The sequence below is a fragment of the Periophthalmus magnuspinnatus genome, chromosome 24 (genome assembly GCF_009829125.3).
Source record: "Periophthalmus magnuspinnatus isolate fPerMag1 chromosome 24, fPerMag1.2.pri, whole genome shotgun sequence".
Taxonomy (NCBI): Eukaryota; Metazoa; Chordata; class Actinopteri; order Gobiiformes; family Gobiidae; genus Periophthalmus; species Periophthalmus magnuspinnatus.
Genome location: NC_047149.1, coordinates 12,623,498 through 12,637,331, shown reverse-complemented (window position 1 = coordinate 12,637,331; position 13,834 = coordinate 12,623,498). Strand labels below are relative to the sequence as shown.

The window sequence follows — 13,834 nt, the reverse complement described above, 5'->3', positions numbered from 1 at the left end:
CAACACAAACAGCGGCTGAGGATCAGCTTCAGATCAGAATAATGTGAGTGTGAGCACATAGTGCACATTTGCAGAAAACAAAGCCGTAATCTTTTGCGTTAACATAACATCACCATGCGGCTGTATGTTTATAGTTTGGCTTAAGATTTCCTGAAATGACAATATTACAACATCTATCGACAACAAATAAATTATTATTCTGATGCTTTTGGTATTGGTTATTATGTTAGTAAAGTTGCTGTGAAAAATTTACAGTGTCAAGTCTCAAAAAACATAGCACATAGTAAGCGTAAAATGTGATCGTGCAACTGCAACTACCAAGCTTTATAACACGCCCAACGGAGCACATCTTCGCTCATGGTTGGGAGCACGGCAAAAGTTGAAGAACAGGTGAGCGAGGTTTCAGTCGGCATGATAATATTTCCAAATGCACGTCGCCCATCGCCTGCTGTTTTCACCTCAAAAAGTGTCACAGAAAATTTGTTAGATTCCTTTTTAAATGTAGATCATATCCTTAGAAAACACCTAACCATAACCCTCCCTTAGTGGAGATATATTCCCACCTCTAGGTTACACTGGGTCTGCTTTAGTGTGAAGGACCTTGCCCTGTGATAGCACAGTGATAGTGCATGTGTGGCTTTGTTTAATCGGCCATGAAATCTCAATACAGTGATAAAAGTATAATTTATAGTAGACAGAAGTATTTGGTGTCTCAAATTGTCGTAATCATTTGCAGCAAAGTGAAAGGAAAAGTGCGGGTGGGAGTCAATTAGCGATAAGCAAACATTAAAAGGGTTGTAGCCTCTGGCAATCAGATCTTAAATGTTTTTTCCCAGTAAGCTTTGTTCTTTGAAAAATGGTCAGTATTCAGAAAGTGTTTTTATCAGACAGTTTTATAGATTGAGATGCTGAGTGGAGACCTATGGGTCAACCATTCCCAGAGTGACAACCATTAGTTTATTTTTAGCAGCAGCCAGACTTCTACGCTCTTTCATTTATTCAAACTGACAGGGCTCTGTACAAAGCAGGACTGGCTTTATACCTAAGAGAAAAGTATGCCTAAATTATACAGAATTAAACCATACATAAATAAGATCAAGGTTGCTTCAGTACAGCTAACTAGAAGCTATTGTACTTGAATGAAAAAGCAGTGGAGAGCGAGTCGATGCTGCTTTTGTGAGTTGAAAGTACTATTGTGGAAAATAAAGGCAATCTGTAAAGTTAATCCTATTTGCTCTACACAATAAGAATTGCAAGTCACACAGCTGGCATCTTTGGAATGCTTTATAGCTATATATAATTTGTAACCTATCTTCTAACACTGCAACACTGCTCCAATTGAGTCATTTTCGAAAGAGCCTTTTTTGTACAATCTATTCACATTTCCCACATCAACAAATATGGTAATGAATGTGTGAGCCAGCTTAATTCATTTAAAGAAAATCAACAGGGCTGCCTTAGATCCTTAGATGTACTTTTTTTTTGTTTTTTTACATTTTCTCATTTTTAACCCTGTGCATATCACCCGTAGCAACTGATGTGGTTTGCAACAAGCCATTAACCAATATCTATCCATTCAAAGTAAATGGTGTTTACTGGGGAGTGGATTGTGTAACTGCATCTCTGAACATAGAGATTATATACAGCAAAATTTAAATGTTATATAAAAGCCAAATGGCCATAAAAAGAGCAATATATGAATGTATTGTGGCAGAAATGGTGTTTCCTCTGAGCACCAGTGAGTCTGTGCAAACAGATAGGGCATCCTGCAGGGCTGAAATGATGCCTTTTTCCCTGCATTGATTTTCTAACAGACAAGGTAATTACAGCCACTCCACTCCAAACTGTTGAGTCAATAGGATCACACTTTTATACCATCTTAAAATTCATGTCATTTTAAGGCAGCCGTATTTTGTTGTATTGGTGGATTAAAGGGAGCAGAGCAGTGTGATAAATACTTTCTAATAAAAGTATGTGTATGATAAAAAAATACATTTATGAGGAACTGCTTATGACCATATTTTTATTTAATGAACTACTTTTTTGTGTAGTCACTTGGCCTCTAATCCTTATACTGTATTTCTATAAAAGATACCATGATAGATTGATAGTTGTATAAAATATGGTTCATTTTGTAGTTCATGAAAGTAATGATTCGCTTTGGGTCTTTTGAATCAAGAGCCAATCCTGTCCAAACATGTTTGTCTTGTTTATTATGGTCATGAAATGAAGATTATTTTTTACCACAAATCTTAAAAATGAATTTAAACTTGTACTGAGGACTGAGAAATATGGAAAGAAAACACAAGAAGCACTCATAACACTGCACTCTTTTTAGTTTGCCTGGTAACATTATCCAGCATACAATATATATGTTTTACTTCTCATAAATGCTCATATTCCTCCAAGATCAGAGCTTAGTCTTCAATGCAACTTTAAAAAGAAAAGCCACAACCAAATTATTTTATGTTTCTTTTAGGACCAGCAAGCTGGTCAAAGATGGTGTGAGGATATTTAAAACAGGCAGCTCAGAGTTAACCAAGTTAACTCCAGTGTTGCAGAATAAAAATAATGAGCACTTGTCCAAATCTTCACTGAAGCAGGAGGCAGCTCAGAGTGAAATAATTGTCATGTTTGGTGTTAAATGGAGTGAGAAATGCCGTGTTTTGCTTTAGTAAATCAGGTGCACACAGCTGTTACATCAATTAAACTAGAGCTATCTTTCATTTCGGGTGCTGTACAAAATGCATATTCATCATTTTGTGGTCTTAAGTCAGTCTGCGGGGAAGGCTATGAAATAAAAGGAGTATTGTGAGTAAGTGTGCGATCGATGAGTGTCAGGCTTCAGTGATGGGCCAACACTGGAGTCAGCAGCCACACAACTAAACCAAGGACACAGCTTCACAATGGAGCCTCTTTCAGCTCTGCAAAGCCAATACTGCTGGAAGAATAACAAGAGCATTTTTGCACAGATTTCATTGAATACAAGATGAATCTGGCCTGCAGCACCAATTGTGAGATTTCAGAATGCATCAAACTGTAGACTAGTGATTCTCAAACGTTTTTTCTGGCAACCCACTTTTCCTAATTGGTCATCTCTTGCGACTCAACAATCTTTTTTTTAAAGAGCTATTTTTATAAAGGTAATTAAAATTGGGCCTGCATAAATTATCTAATATTAAGAAATTATTTTTTATTTGTTTGGTGAAGCAACAATTGTATCTGCGCAGTGACACACACACGCACACACGACAAAACAAGGGTTGTGAACCGGTGCTGCATGGGTTGTCCCAGGAGTTACCCCGGGTCGGGTTTAGCCAAGAAATTACCAATAGTTATGAAAGGCTGACCACCATCTCATATCTTAGGTACGTCAAAATTAGGCTTGTTTTTCCATAAATAGGAGTTAGAGTGTAATAAAACACACACCATTGTACAGCTATACAAGAAGAGAACATGTCTATGCAGTCATCACTGTCCCGTCTGATCTCTCTGTGTGAACTGATTTACCTGTGTCTGCCTTCCTCCACATCTGCTCTGCTTCTGCTCCTCTGTTATGTAGGCAAGAGTGAGGGAGAGAGACAGAACGGAAAGAAAAAGATGCAAACTCCCAGGTGATTTTAAATGATCATTAGTCTCTAATATTATTTTTCAGGTGCTGATCCTATATTGATCCTATATTGTCACCAGTAAAGTAGGCCTACTTTAAGAAACTTTCAGACTGAATCAAAACCGTAGTTGATAATGACGTTGCATTTGAATGCACAGCCTTTTTAATGGACATGGGGTGTGTTGCAGGCAGGCTGAAATAATAGATCCCATGATGCAGAAGCCGTGCCACACAAAGCACCGTTCAGTTGTATATGAAGACGCGAATGCGAGCGGTGGGCAAGCGAGAGCAGGTAATTGCGCGCGCACTGAGCTGCAGCATATCTTATCCCTCAAAAAAGACTTTCTGCAGTAAAGAGTTTTGAGAATAAGTACCGTTTTATATGTATGGGGAGGGACAGGGCTGTTTTTAGCTACAGGCAGCCTTCCCTATGCTGCACTGAGGGGCAGCACTGAGACGCTCATTCACTTTGAACCATCAGAGGACTAAAAAAAAAGTCCCAAGGTTGAGAACCAATGCTAAAGACTCTATTATAATATTTTAAAAAGCCTAGCATATGTGTCATGTGAATGAATGTCAAGGGTGAAGATAAACAGCTGGAAAAGTGACACCCATTTACACAGGTTGAATGGAGGCCATCAAGACTGAAACTGGAGAACAGCTGTTTAAAGTTTCAGTGTAGGTAGCCCCTCCCTTCAGATAGAAATGAGGCAGTGTACACCAGCAATCTGACCAGAACAGAAGAAGTGGTTTGGATGAGCAGCAAAACATCTTCACTCCTACAACGTTCTGTGCAGTTGACAGATTTAACTTCTGCTTTTACTACTCATTTACACAGAAAAAAAGATTAAACACATTCACACAGGAAAGGTGCTTTTTGTAATTTTTCTCGAGGAGAGTCCACCACCTGTGCGCATGGAGATTTGTCTTTGCCAGAAATAAACCACAGTATGGCATTTAACTTAGCTATGTCCATGGAGACAAGCTCCCAGTGAGAATGCATATTTTTAAGCTATTTGGTTTCAAGGTATAAATAAAAACACCTATAATTGAATAAATGCAAGATAGATACTTTTAATGGCATACTTTGGAACATTCTTGGCAAAGTAATATTATCTCCATAGAGACAAGCAGGTCCAATAAGTTTACAAAGTGCACCTTTAAATGACATGCTAATAGATTTCTTTTAAATATTTATGATGATGTAAGACTGTATCAACTTTCTTTAATGTCAGTGTTAGAAAAGAGACAAGACTAGACTTAATTAATGTATTTTTTGTTTAGTTACCTGTTCTAGTAGGTCCTCCACTTTGCGTTGCCAGCTCTCTCGTGCGTTAGTCAGCTCTTGGTCTTTGGTTTGGGACAGCTGAGCCAGAGCATTGGTCTTGTCCTCCTCGTGGTCCTCTCTGAGCTCCTCTCGAAGCTTCTTACACTCCTGTCTGTAACACAACACAGAGAAAACAAACACTTGAAGAATGGCAGTGTAATGAGGACGGGGCTAGAGGTGAAAGGTCAAGGTACAGACTTGGGTTAATGACATTTTCTAATAAACATTTAGACAAATAACAGTCAAACACACGCCACAATATATTTTCAACCTGTATTGTGAAATTTCAAGGTAGTAAAAAAAGGTTGTGGGTATCAATAACTGTATCTTTAGTGACGTCACAAATAGAAATGAATGGAAACCTTGACATCATAATATACAGAATGACAAGAAATGTCCTTGTGTTGGATAGCAGAAATCTTAAATCTCTCCTATTGTGTTTCAAAATTATAATTTTATGTCAGTATGCAATGTACTTGAGGTAAAATAGAATGCATCAACCGGCCAAACCCCAGATGTGCAGTTTCGCAAAAAAAACCAAAAACCCACACACATTTATAAATATATATAGATGTATATGGAGAGTTGTTATAGCAGTTTATCCCTTGGATGACGTTACAAATGTTTACTGTTTATTCATTTATAAAATAATGCAAATCACTATACAACATTAAGCATGTATTTTATTATTTGCTATGTGTAGTATTAGCCCTTTATCATCCCTGCACACTGTATCTGAAACATTCTCCTGGTCCTAGGGGTGGTCCTTCTGTACATCTGCACCAGTATAAGCAGTGTGTGGGCATACATTGGATAGGACAGAAGCTAAACAAACCTCTCTGATATGAGTCTAAGCTCTGGAGAGTGACAGACTGGCCCCACCTCCGTCACGTTCACCAGCAGCATCCTCCACACATGCTCAACTCATATCCTCACTCCACCTCTAACATGTGCGGACTGGTCGATGCATAATACGCACACACAAATGCATTGACTAATCTGGGGACATATATAAGCTATTTGTGCATCTTGGTGTGAGCTTGTTTGGTGTGAAATTTTAACTCCAACTGCCAAATACAGTGCTTTTTTAAAGTGTGATGTTCTATTGTTATACTTCTTCCTGTATACAAAACCAAGATATCCCTTATTATTAATATATTTTACATCCATATTTAGGAGTGGTACAAATCAGTAACTAGCTACCGTGAGATAGGCATAAAATGCAGTGCTTTTACTTTTATCTTGAGCAACAGATCTAGGTAATGTGTATAGCCGTTTTGCTTCTTGGCTACTCTATATTTGACCACATAGGAAAGCAAAGTCGACATTTAACAGCAAACATAACTATAAAAAGCATTTTCAAAGCACTCCTCCACACTGACCTTGTTGCATTATATTTTTCCAACTATTTTTCCTCTGCACAGCCAGCTAGTAATGTTTTTATTACGGAGTGGAAGTGGAATTGACAGTTCAAAAAATCCTTCAAGAGATTGCTATAACAAGTGTAGGTTTGATACCCCCCAGAGCTCTTCCATGATGAAGCTATCACAGCTGTGAAAGTATCGGCTTCCTCCGTGAAACAAGGATCACAGCCTGGGCCTTAATTCAGACGGCTCACTAACCACAGTGTGTTTACTCTCAACGCCAAATGAACAAGCAACTGCTGCAGAAGAGATTCGCCAGTCATTAAACATGAAAGATAAAGAATATTGTTTTTTATGCTTATTTAGTTATTTTGAGTCAAATGATTACCTTTTTATCAAGCTGAAACAAAAGCATTCATCTCAGTGACCTGTCACCTTTGATAGGAGATTATTTCATAACATTCCGACAAGCACTCATCCTTATCTATACCTCCTAGGGAAATAGTATTCCAATATCCAAGTTCCATTACAGTATGCTTCCTTTATGCAGACTGCAGTAAAACATCAAATTGAAGTTACGACAGATTTTATCCTATGAAATTTTTAGATGACATTTTAAATAAGTGTAAACATTTCAAAAATGGATCTTTGTTTTCTCATTTGTTGGTTGCCATGACACTTCACAAATGTGAAGCTGGTGCGTCTTTAAAGTCTATTTTTAAAATATAATGGCAAAAGCATCAATCATAAATAAGATCTTAAGTACTTTCTGACAATACTGCCATGAGGACTTTCAACTACACGTGCACACACAAAATTGTCTTCCACTTTTAAGTAGCAGTTAGTTGTGTGGTATTAAAAGAATAAGAGCAATAATAATGTTCTGGGTTTCGGATGAAAGATTTTGTAAAATGCATGCTGCCACATTCTAAATATATAATACAAAGTTTGAATCCCTGGTAAAAAAATATAAAAAACAGGATAAACAGAATAAAACCATAGAATATAGTAGTGACAGGGTGGCACTTCTTCTGACATTCTTCCACTTTTCTTCTAATAGAGTCATTTGGGGGCGCCATATAAAAATGAAGACATTGTGTGCACTGAATAGAACATAATACACACTGCACTCCACTCAGACATCTCGGGATAATACTCTGTCACGGTCCATATTTGCAGCTGGACACCAAACATTTCTCATCCACCCCCAATTTCATGGCGTGTCTTTGCTAAAGCACAAAGCAGACAAAGAGCGATGCTACACACCTGAGAGTCTCCGTCCACTTTAGCTCCAGCTCCAGCGCCATCTTGTCCATCTTCAATTTCTCCTCCTCTTTGGTCGTGATAAGTTTGGCTTCATGCTGTCGTTTCTGAGTCTCCAACTCGCCCTGAAAGACAAACACCCAATGTTGACATAGAGAGGACTTAATTAAAGAGGGGGTACTTTACTTCTTTGGGGTATTAAGTGCTAACAGAGAACATATTTAGATCATCATGTTCCCTTCTATTGTTTTAAAAATGCAGAATTCACCAAAAACAATGGATTAACATGTTTTCACTTTTGTTTTTGACACTCTGAGTCCCCCCTCCCTTTGCTCTCTGTGCTATGTCACTCCCCCTTCAGAGCCCTACCCCAACACAATCAGCGAGCATCTCGCTAATAAAATTACTGCACATCACATCAGGTTTGTCAAGTTGTTGTGTTTTATATCATGCTTTTGTATATTTATGGAGAATTGTTGTGTGGGCATGGATGACGTAAGTTTAAGGGAGCATTGGACAGAAATGTACTTCTAATCATAAGGAAACCCTCCTTATGATTAGAAGTACAGAAGTATAGTGAATAAGACCCAGGCAAGATTGCTAAATTACTGAAAATTGCATGGATGACTTCTACAACCTCTTCTGGCATGTTATTGATGAGCGAACAATGTTATAACATGGTAGGAAGCTCAAAAAAATCTATTTTGTATAATACTCCCTCTTTAAAGCTAGGAGCTGAGAAGAGAAAGCATAAATATGTCTACCTAGTACCTAGCTCAAACCCTTTGGAATATTACTAGTATAGTACATGCATGATTTTTTGGGCATTAGCACAGCTTTAGAACAACTTTTCAGATGGAAAAATTAAGCAGGGAAGGTCTCCAAAGGACAGCCAATCAGCTCTCTTCCGAAGCATCATATAGTCCCTCGCATGGCTCTTTCTTACAAGTTTACAATCTATAAAATGGTTTGTAATAAAATAAGACAAAGTACAGGGGTCTTATTTTTGTTTTGTTTAAAGTCTCATAGTGGTTACATGGTTATATTAATATGGTATAATCTGCATAATGAAGATAACTGACAATGTTTAAGGCCACACAGGCATATTTGACACTGCAAATTTATATAGGCAGACCAATGCTACTTTTTGCCTTATAACTACAACAACCAGACACAAGCTAGTAATGCATACTTTTGTTCTAATATTGAAGATTATTAAATGATTAATCTTATGTCTTGTGATATTTTTATTGTTGTCTCAGAGCTAAATTTCAGTAAGCCGTGTTACTATAATAACAGTAAAAATAAGGGAGGGATTCATTTTGAACTTTTACAGTGTTTTTTGGTTGTTGTTTTTTTTATTCGTCTTTATAGCTGGACACTAAACTAGACATGGCAGCTTCTGAATCTTTTCCAATTGCAGCCCAAAGTGATTTCAGTCAAAAGCAGTTGGGTAAGCGGTTGACAAAGTTAACAGCCCTGCACTAAAATGTCAACTTCTGGCAGAATTAATTCAATAATCCAGACAGGAGTTTTACTGAGATGGAGTGAGTAAGGAAGCCATATTCTGTGTTAGTCAGACTTACTACAAATAAAATAAATGTTTGACTAAGGTTGCAATATTTAAATATATTTGGAATCATGTATTTACTAAGAGCTCAAAGAAGAGCCTGTCAGTTCTTTTACTGTGCTCAACTCTATATGAACAGAACCAGAAAGGAAGCTAAGCCAGTCTGAATTCTGGCTAAGGATGTGACAGGACAGACTTTCCACAAGACAAGATTGAATCCAAGAGAACACAATGAGATTTTGATGTACTTAATAATAAATCATTATTATTGTGATTCAGTTCACAATCCTTCTCTCACAATTTGTCTTTATTTAATATTTTTGTTGTCATCTGCAGCTTCTCAAAAAGTGTAACTCAAAAGCATTAATCATTTTTGTTCAATACAAATGTAAGGGTGGCAATAGCTCAGATGCTAGTGTGCTTGTCGTAACATCCTTAGATCAGCGGTTTGAATCCTGCTCTCAACATAAACATAGAGAGGTAGAGCAGTCAGATCCACTGACCCAAAAGTTGACGGTGCAATTCCAGCTCCCATAAATGAATGCTGTCATTGTGTCCTTGAGCAAAGAGCTACATAAATGTGACCATTTCAACATATGCATGGAAAAAAATCTCACAAAATCATATTCTGGTCATTTTATCTCGTAGGATATTGTGGCACAAGATGTAATAGTAGCCTATTAATTCATATGATCTTTTAACATATACATTTTTTTTTAAACACTGAACAAAAATCCTAATCCACTTGTATCAGTATACATTGTGAGGCTTTGACTGTTGTTGTAATAAGAGCACAGAAATAGCAAAGTGTCCTGGCTGTGCGAGTGAATAGTGACCTGCAGAGCTGTTAGCAGGTTGCTGGTCTCTCGGAGGCGGGCTCTGGTTGCATCCAGTTCCTCCAAAAGTTTGTCCTGGGCTTCCTTCAGAGTGGAGATCTGACCTTCGGCTGTGTCCAACTTCTGCTCACCCTGGTGCACCTCCCTCTGCAGCCGGGACACCTGCGGGTCAAACACAAGACACAAAGACTTAATAGAAACCCACTATTCTACAAAACTCCAATGACTATCCATGTTTTTAAAATTTATAAAAAATTAGGATCGGTGGGGGAAAAAAATCATCAAAATGTTGCATATAACAGAAAGCAGAAGCCCATACACAGAATTAAGGAAGGCAGAGGTGTAGGTATTATTTATAATGCAAAATATAATTAACAGCAATAAAAATACAGGCATTTAGATAGGGGAGGACGATTGAGGATAACTTTAAAAAGTAGGTGGCTGACAATATAACAGTAAAAAATGTTCTCTCATCAATCTCACCTTCATCTTATTTGTAATGTGGTTTATGACAAAAAGCACAAGATTTGCTCCATCTTTTAAACATTCATTATACCAGGATGGTGTTTCTATGACAACCAGGCTGTAGCTGTGACATATGGCAGAGAATAAATTAAACAAGTATTGGCTCAGAGTTTAAAAGACGTGTGGTTCAGGGTGCAGGGTTTTAGAACAGCTGTGTGCTACACTTAAATCCTTTTTGTGACTGCAATTCAGCCTTTAATGTAGTTTGTAATGGACAGAGAAACATCTGTGTTTGTGGTTTGTTATATTTCTGACAAACAGGAAAAAATGCAACAAAATACAGTTCCACTCTTGTTTCAGTACTAATTATATCCTCCCAGTATACAAGTACACATTGTAGTAAGATACCACATAAGATATATACTGTTGTACCTGTTCGTTGGCTGCGGTCAGTTTGGTGGTGAGTTCTTCTCGGAGCTCGTCCAGTTGCTGCTGCAGGAGGCTCTTCTGCTCCTCCAACGACAGACGCTCCCGTTCAAACTGCTGCTCCAGCTCCTGAACACACCGCATTTACAGTTTACATTTATAATATCGGCAACAACCCACCATGAAGAATCAATATGCATGGTGTAAAATGTGGAGGAGGTTTTGAACTTTAATGCTATGCTTAAAATTGTTCTGCAGCATTTTCACATAGATCATTATTTTACCTTCAGGACGGGAGCCAAAATGTCTTGGTTACAAAAGTCCAGATGACTACATCTGAAATCTTCTCTACATTTTGTTAAATGTAAACTGCAATTTTAATCTAACTGATTTGACCTGTTGCAAATTACAGAATTGATTCAAAGTGGCATTTCACTGTAGTGAAGAGTGGATCTTTATTTTAACCTTACGTATATGGCCCCATGTCTACATTTCTCAAAGAAGCACAAGTAAGTACACAGTCATTAACCTTAAAAGCTCATAAAGTCAGTTTGACATATTATGTTGCCTTTAAGGTTTAGGCTTGAGTAATGTATTGTTCCAGACTTGGATTCTGTGTTTCACTCTCAGTGTACTGTTGTGGTGGCAGAATTCTCTAGGTCACAAATGTGACAGAAAGAAGAATGTGTCCCTTGCAGCTTTATGCAAACCAATCTGTCATTTACCAAGTCTCATTTTTGTCTAAACTCAAGTGGATGATGAAGTGAACATTACATGCATTTATTGAAGTCAGAAATTGGGAGGATGATTGCCATTGTCCTTGACAGCGCTGAGAGACGGTGCTCGAGCCCCGCTGCTATAATAAAGCTCATTATGTGGGCAGATGAATGGGGAAGCATTTGTGAACCAGAGTGCTGCTTCCCAAGGACAATCACAGCTGAAGGAAATGGCTGTTATGTCAAATGAATGTTCAGCTGCTATTGGTTACAAAGACGCTGAGTTTGTAAAGAAATATATCTGCTGTAATAAAAACGAGCTTTCATAGGAATTCCAAAAGAAATGGCCTTCATGTGAGAAAAAATGAAAAAGGTAATTGAATAATGCTATTGCTATTGGGCTGAGTGTAAAATACAAGACGAAAGAACCGTTATTACCTTCCCCAAGGTTATGTTTTGCAATGGTCTTGTGTTTGTTAGCAAGATGGAAGAAATAATTTAATGTTTCAGTAACTTTCAGAGCAGGGAAATCTATTTAGTCTTGTTTCTATGACACAATAAAAAAACATATCTCTAACTTGAATTTGTTATTTCTTCTGAACCAATCATAATGCAGAAGAAAGTGGAAAAGGGAATGCAAAACATTGATAGCCTTGAAAGTATTTATGTTGCTGTAATAGTGTATACCAGCCAGCACAGTAGTGTTGGGTTCATTTTTGTGCAGACAACAGCAGCACCCACATCGATTCATTTAGAGCAGACCTGAACATTTCAAGGCACCTTTCATTATATTTGAAAAGGAGAGGGAGAGCGAGGATGATGAAGAACGAAGATGATGAAAGAAGGTGGTCAAAGGGACGTGACATAACTTCAGAGGAATGAGTCCAGCCACTGCTTTTAAGAACTGCAGATAAAAAGTGCCTGTGACCTTTTTGGACACCCCTGATAAGAATATGTGAGGGGTAAGACCAAGCGGGGAAGATCATTCAAATGTTTATTGCTGAGTGAGTGTGACCAGTGTGTATAAGTAGAATATATCGAATTTTTAAAAGTCCAATTTCATCTCGCCAACAGACAAAGACAAAAATAGTCCAGCCAAAAAAAAAAAAAAAGTAGCTAATGGTTAGTTTTCAGTCATGTCACTTATCTTGATTTGAAACATTAATTGATATAATAAATATATTGGGGACATGCAGCTGTACAATGCATGTTTTTAATCATAAAGGCATAGCTGAGGGATTTTAATGATAACCTACACTTTAACAGATAGACAAACACAAACCAGCCTACAGTTAGCTTTCCTATTCATGGGTTTCAGCTTCCGGTTATATGATGCCATTTTGAGGAAAACTGACTACTCACAAGCTATAATATTTTGTTCTGAATTGTTCATTGCTATGGCAACGGTCTTAACCTTTGGATTGGTATATATGATCAAATAAATTTAAGATTAGACTAAACCAGTGGTTCTCAAATAGTGGGGTGAGATGCCAGGGGGGGCGCGTATGACTCCGCGTACAAGTACTGTAGACAGCACGTACGCAGCGCGCACACAGCAAACAGTAGGAGAGAGTGAACAGATCGTGACACAGGGCAGTGAACAAGAGACACTTTAGCTAAAGAGTCACTATGGAAAACATTTTAACGGGGATGAAAAGAAAGGCAGAGATAGACGGAGGTAATGAGATGCGCGAAAGTCACCCGAAAAGTAAGATGAGAGGGGTGGGGGTGGGGGGGAATTGTCTGTGGGTAATTATAGTGTTCTTGGCCAATAATCGTGAGGTGCAAGGTTAGCATGCTAGTTGTTTTTACGATTACCATGACAACAAAACTCCACTCTGGTCTCTGAAAGCTGTGAAAAGTGCTTATAAACTCATCAAATGAATAAGAATGCTTGAAATGCATAAGGTAAATGAGGAATAACTTTGGACCACTGCAAACTGTTGAAAATGAACCAATTCTGTAAAAATCAAGTAGCACACCATTAATATAGGTAATTAAAACGATCTTTGTTCATTCATAAAAAAAAGGTAATTTAAAAAGTGTATGCTGTTTATAGTAATCCTTTTGTGTATCAACAAAAAACAGTAAAGCATATTAAAACCACATTGTTGCTGTTAAATGTCAGCTTCTCCCCTTCCTCCTCCTCCTCCCCATTCTCCCCCTCCTCCCCCTCTTGTCAGTTGTTCATTGTTGGGCATTTCTTCACATTGACAGAATAATGAAGAATGTCTGCAGCCCATCAGAGCTTAGCAGG

At 37.9% G+C, this 13,834-nt stretch overlaps 1 protein-coding gene across 2 annotated transcripts in view; it reads right to left on the bottom strand.

Moving 5' to 3' along the window:
* The window catches only part of fam184ab (family with sequence similarity 184 member Ab), a 139,938-nt gene that overhangs the window by 45,398 nt on the left and 80,706 nt on the right, over positions 1–13,834 (bottom strand). For both annotated transcript variants that reach the window (XM_033991321.2, XM_033991320.2), the window contains exons 10-13: positions 10,868–10,990; positions 9,971–10,132; positions 7,568–7,689; positions 4,899–5,049 (exon numbers count right to left, since the gene is read on the bottom strand). In XM_033991321.2, the coding sequence (XP_033847212.1) occupies positions 4,899–5,049; positions 7,568–7,689; positions 9,971–10,132; positions 10,868–10,990 (558 nt within the window). The remainder of the gene's footprint in view (positions 1–4,898; positions 5,050–7,567; positions 7,690–9,970; positions 10,133–10,867; positions 10,991–13,834) is intronic.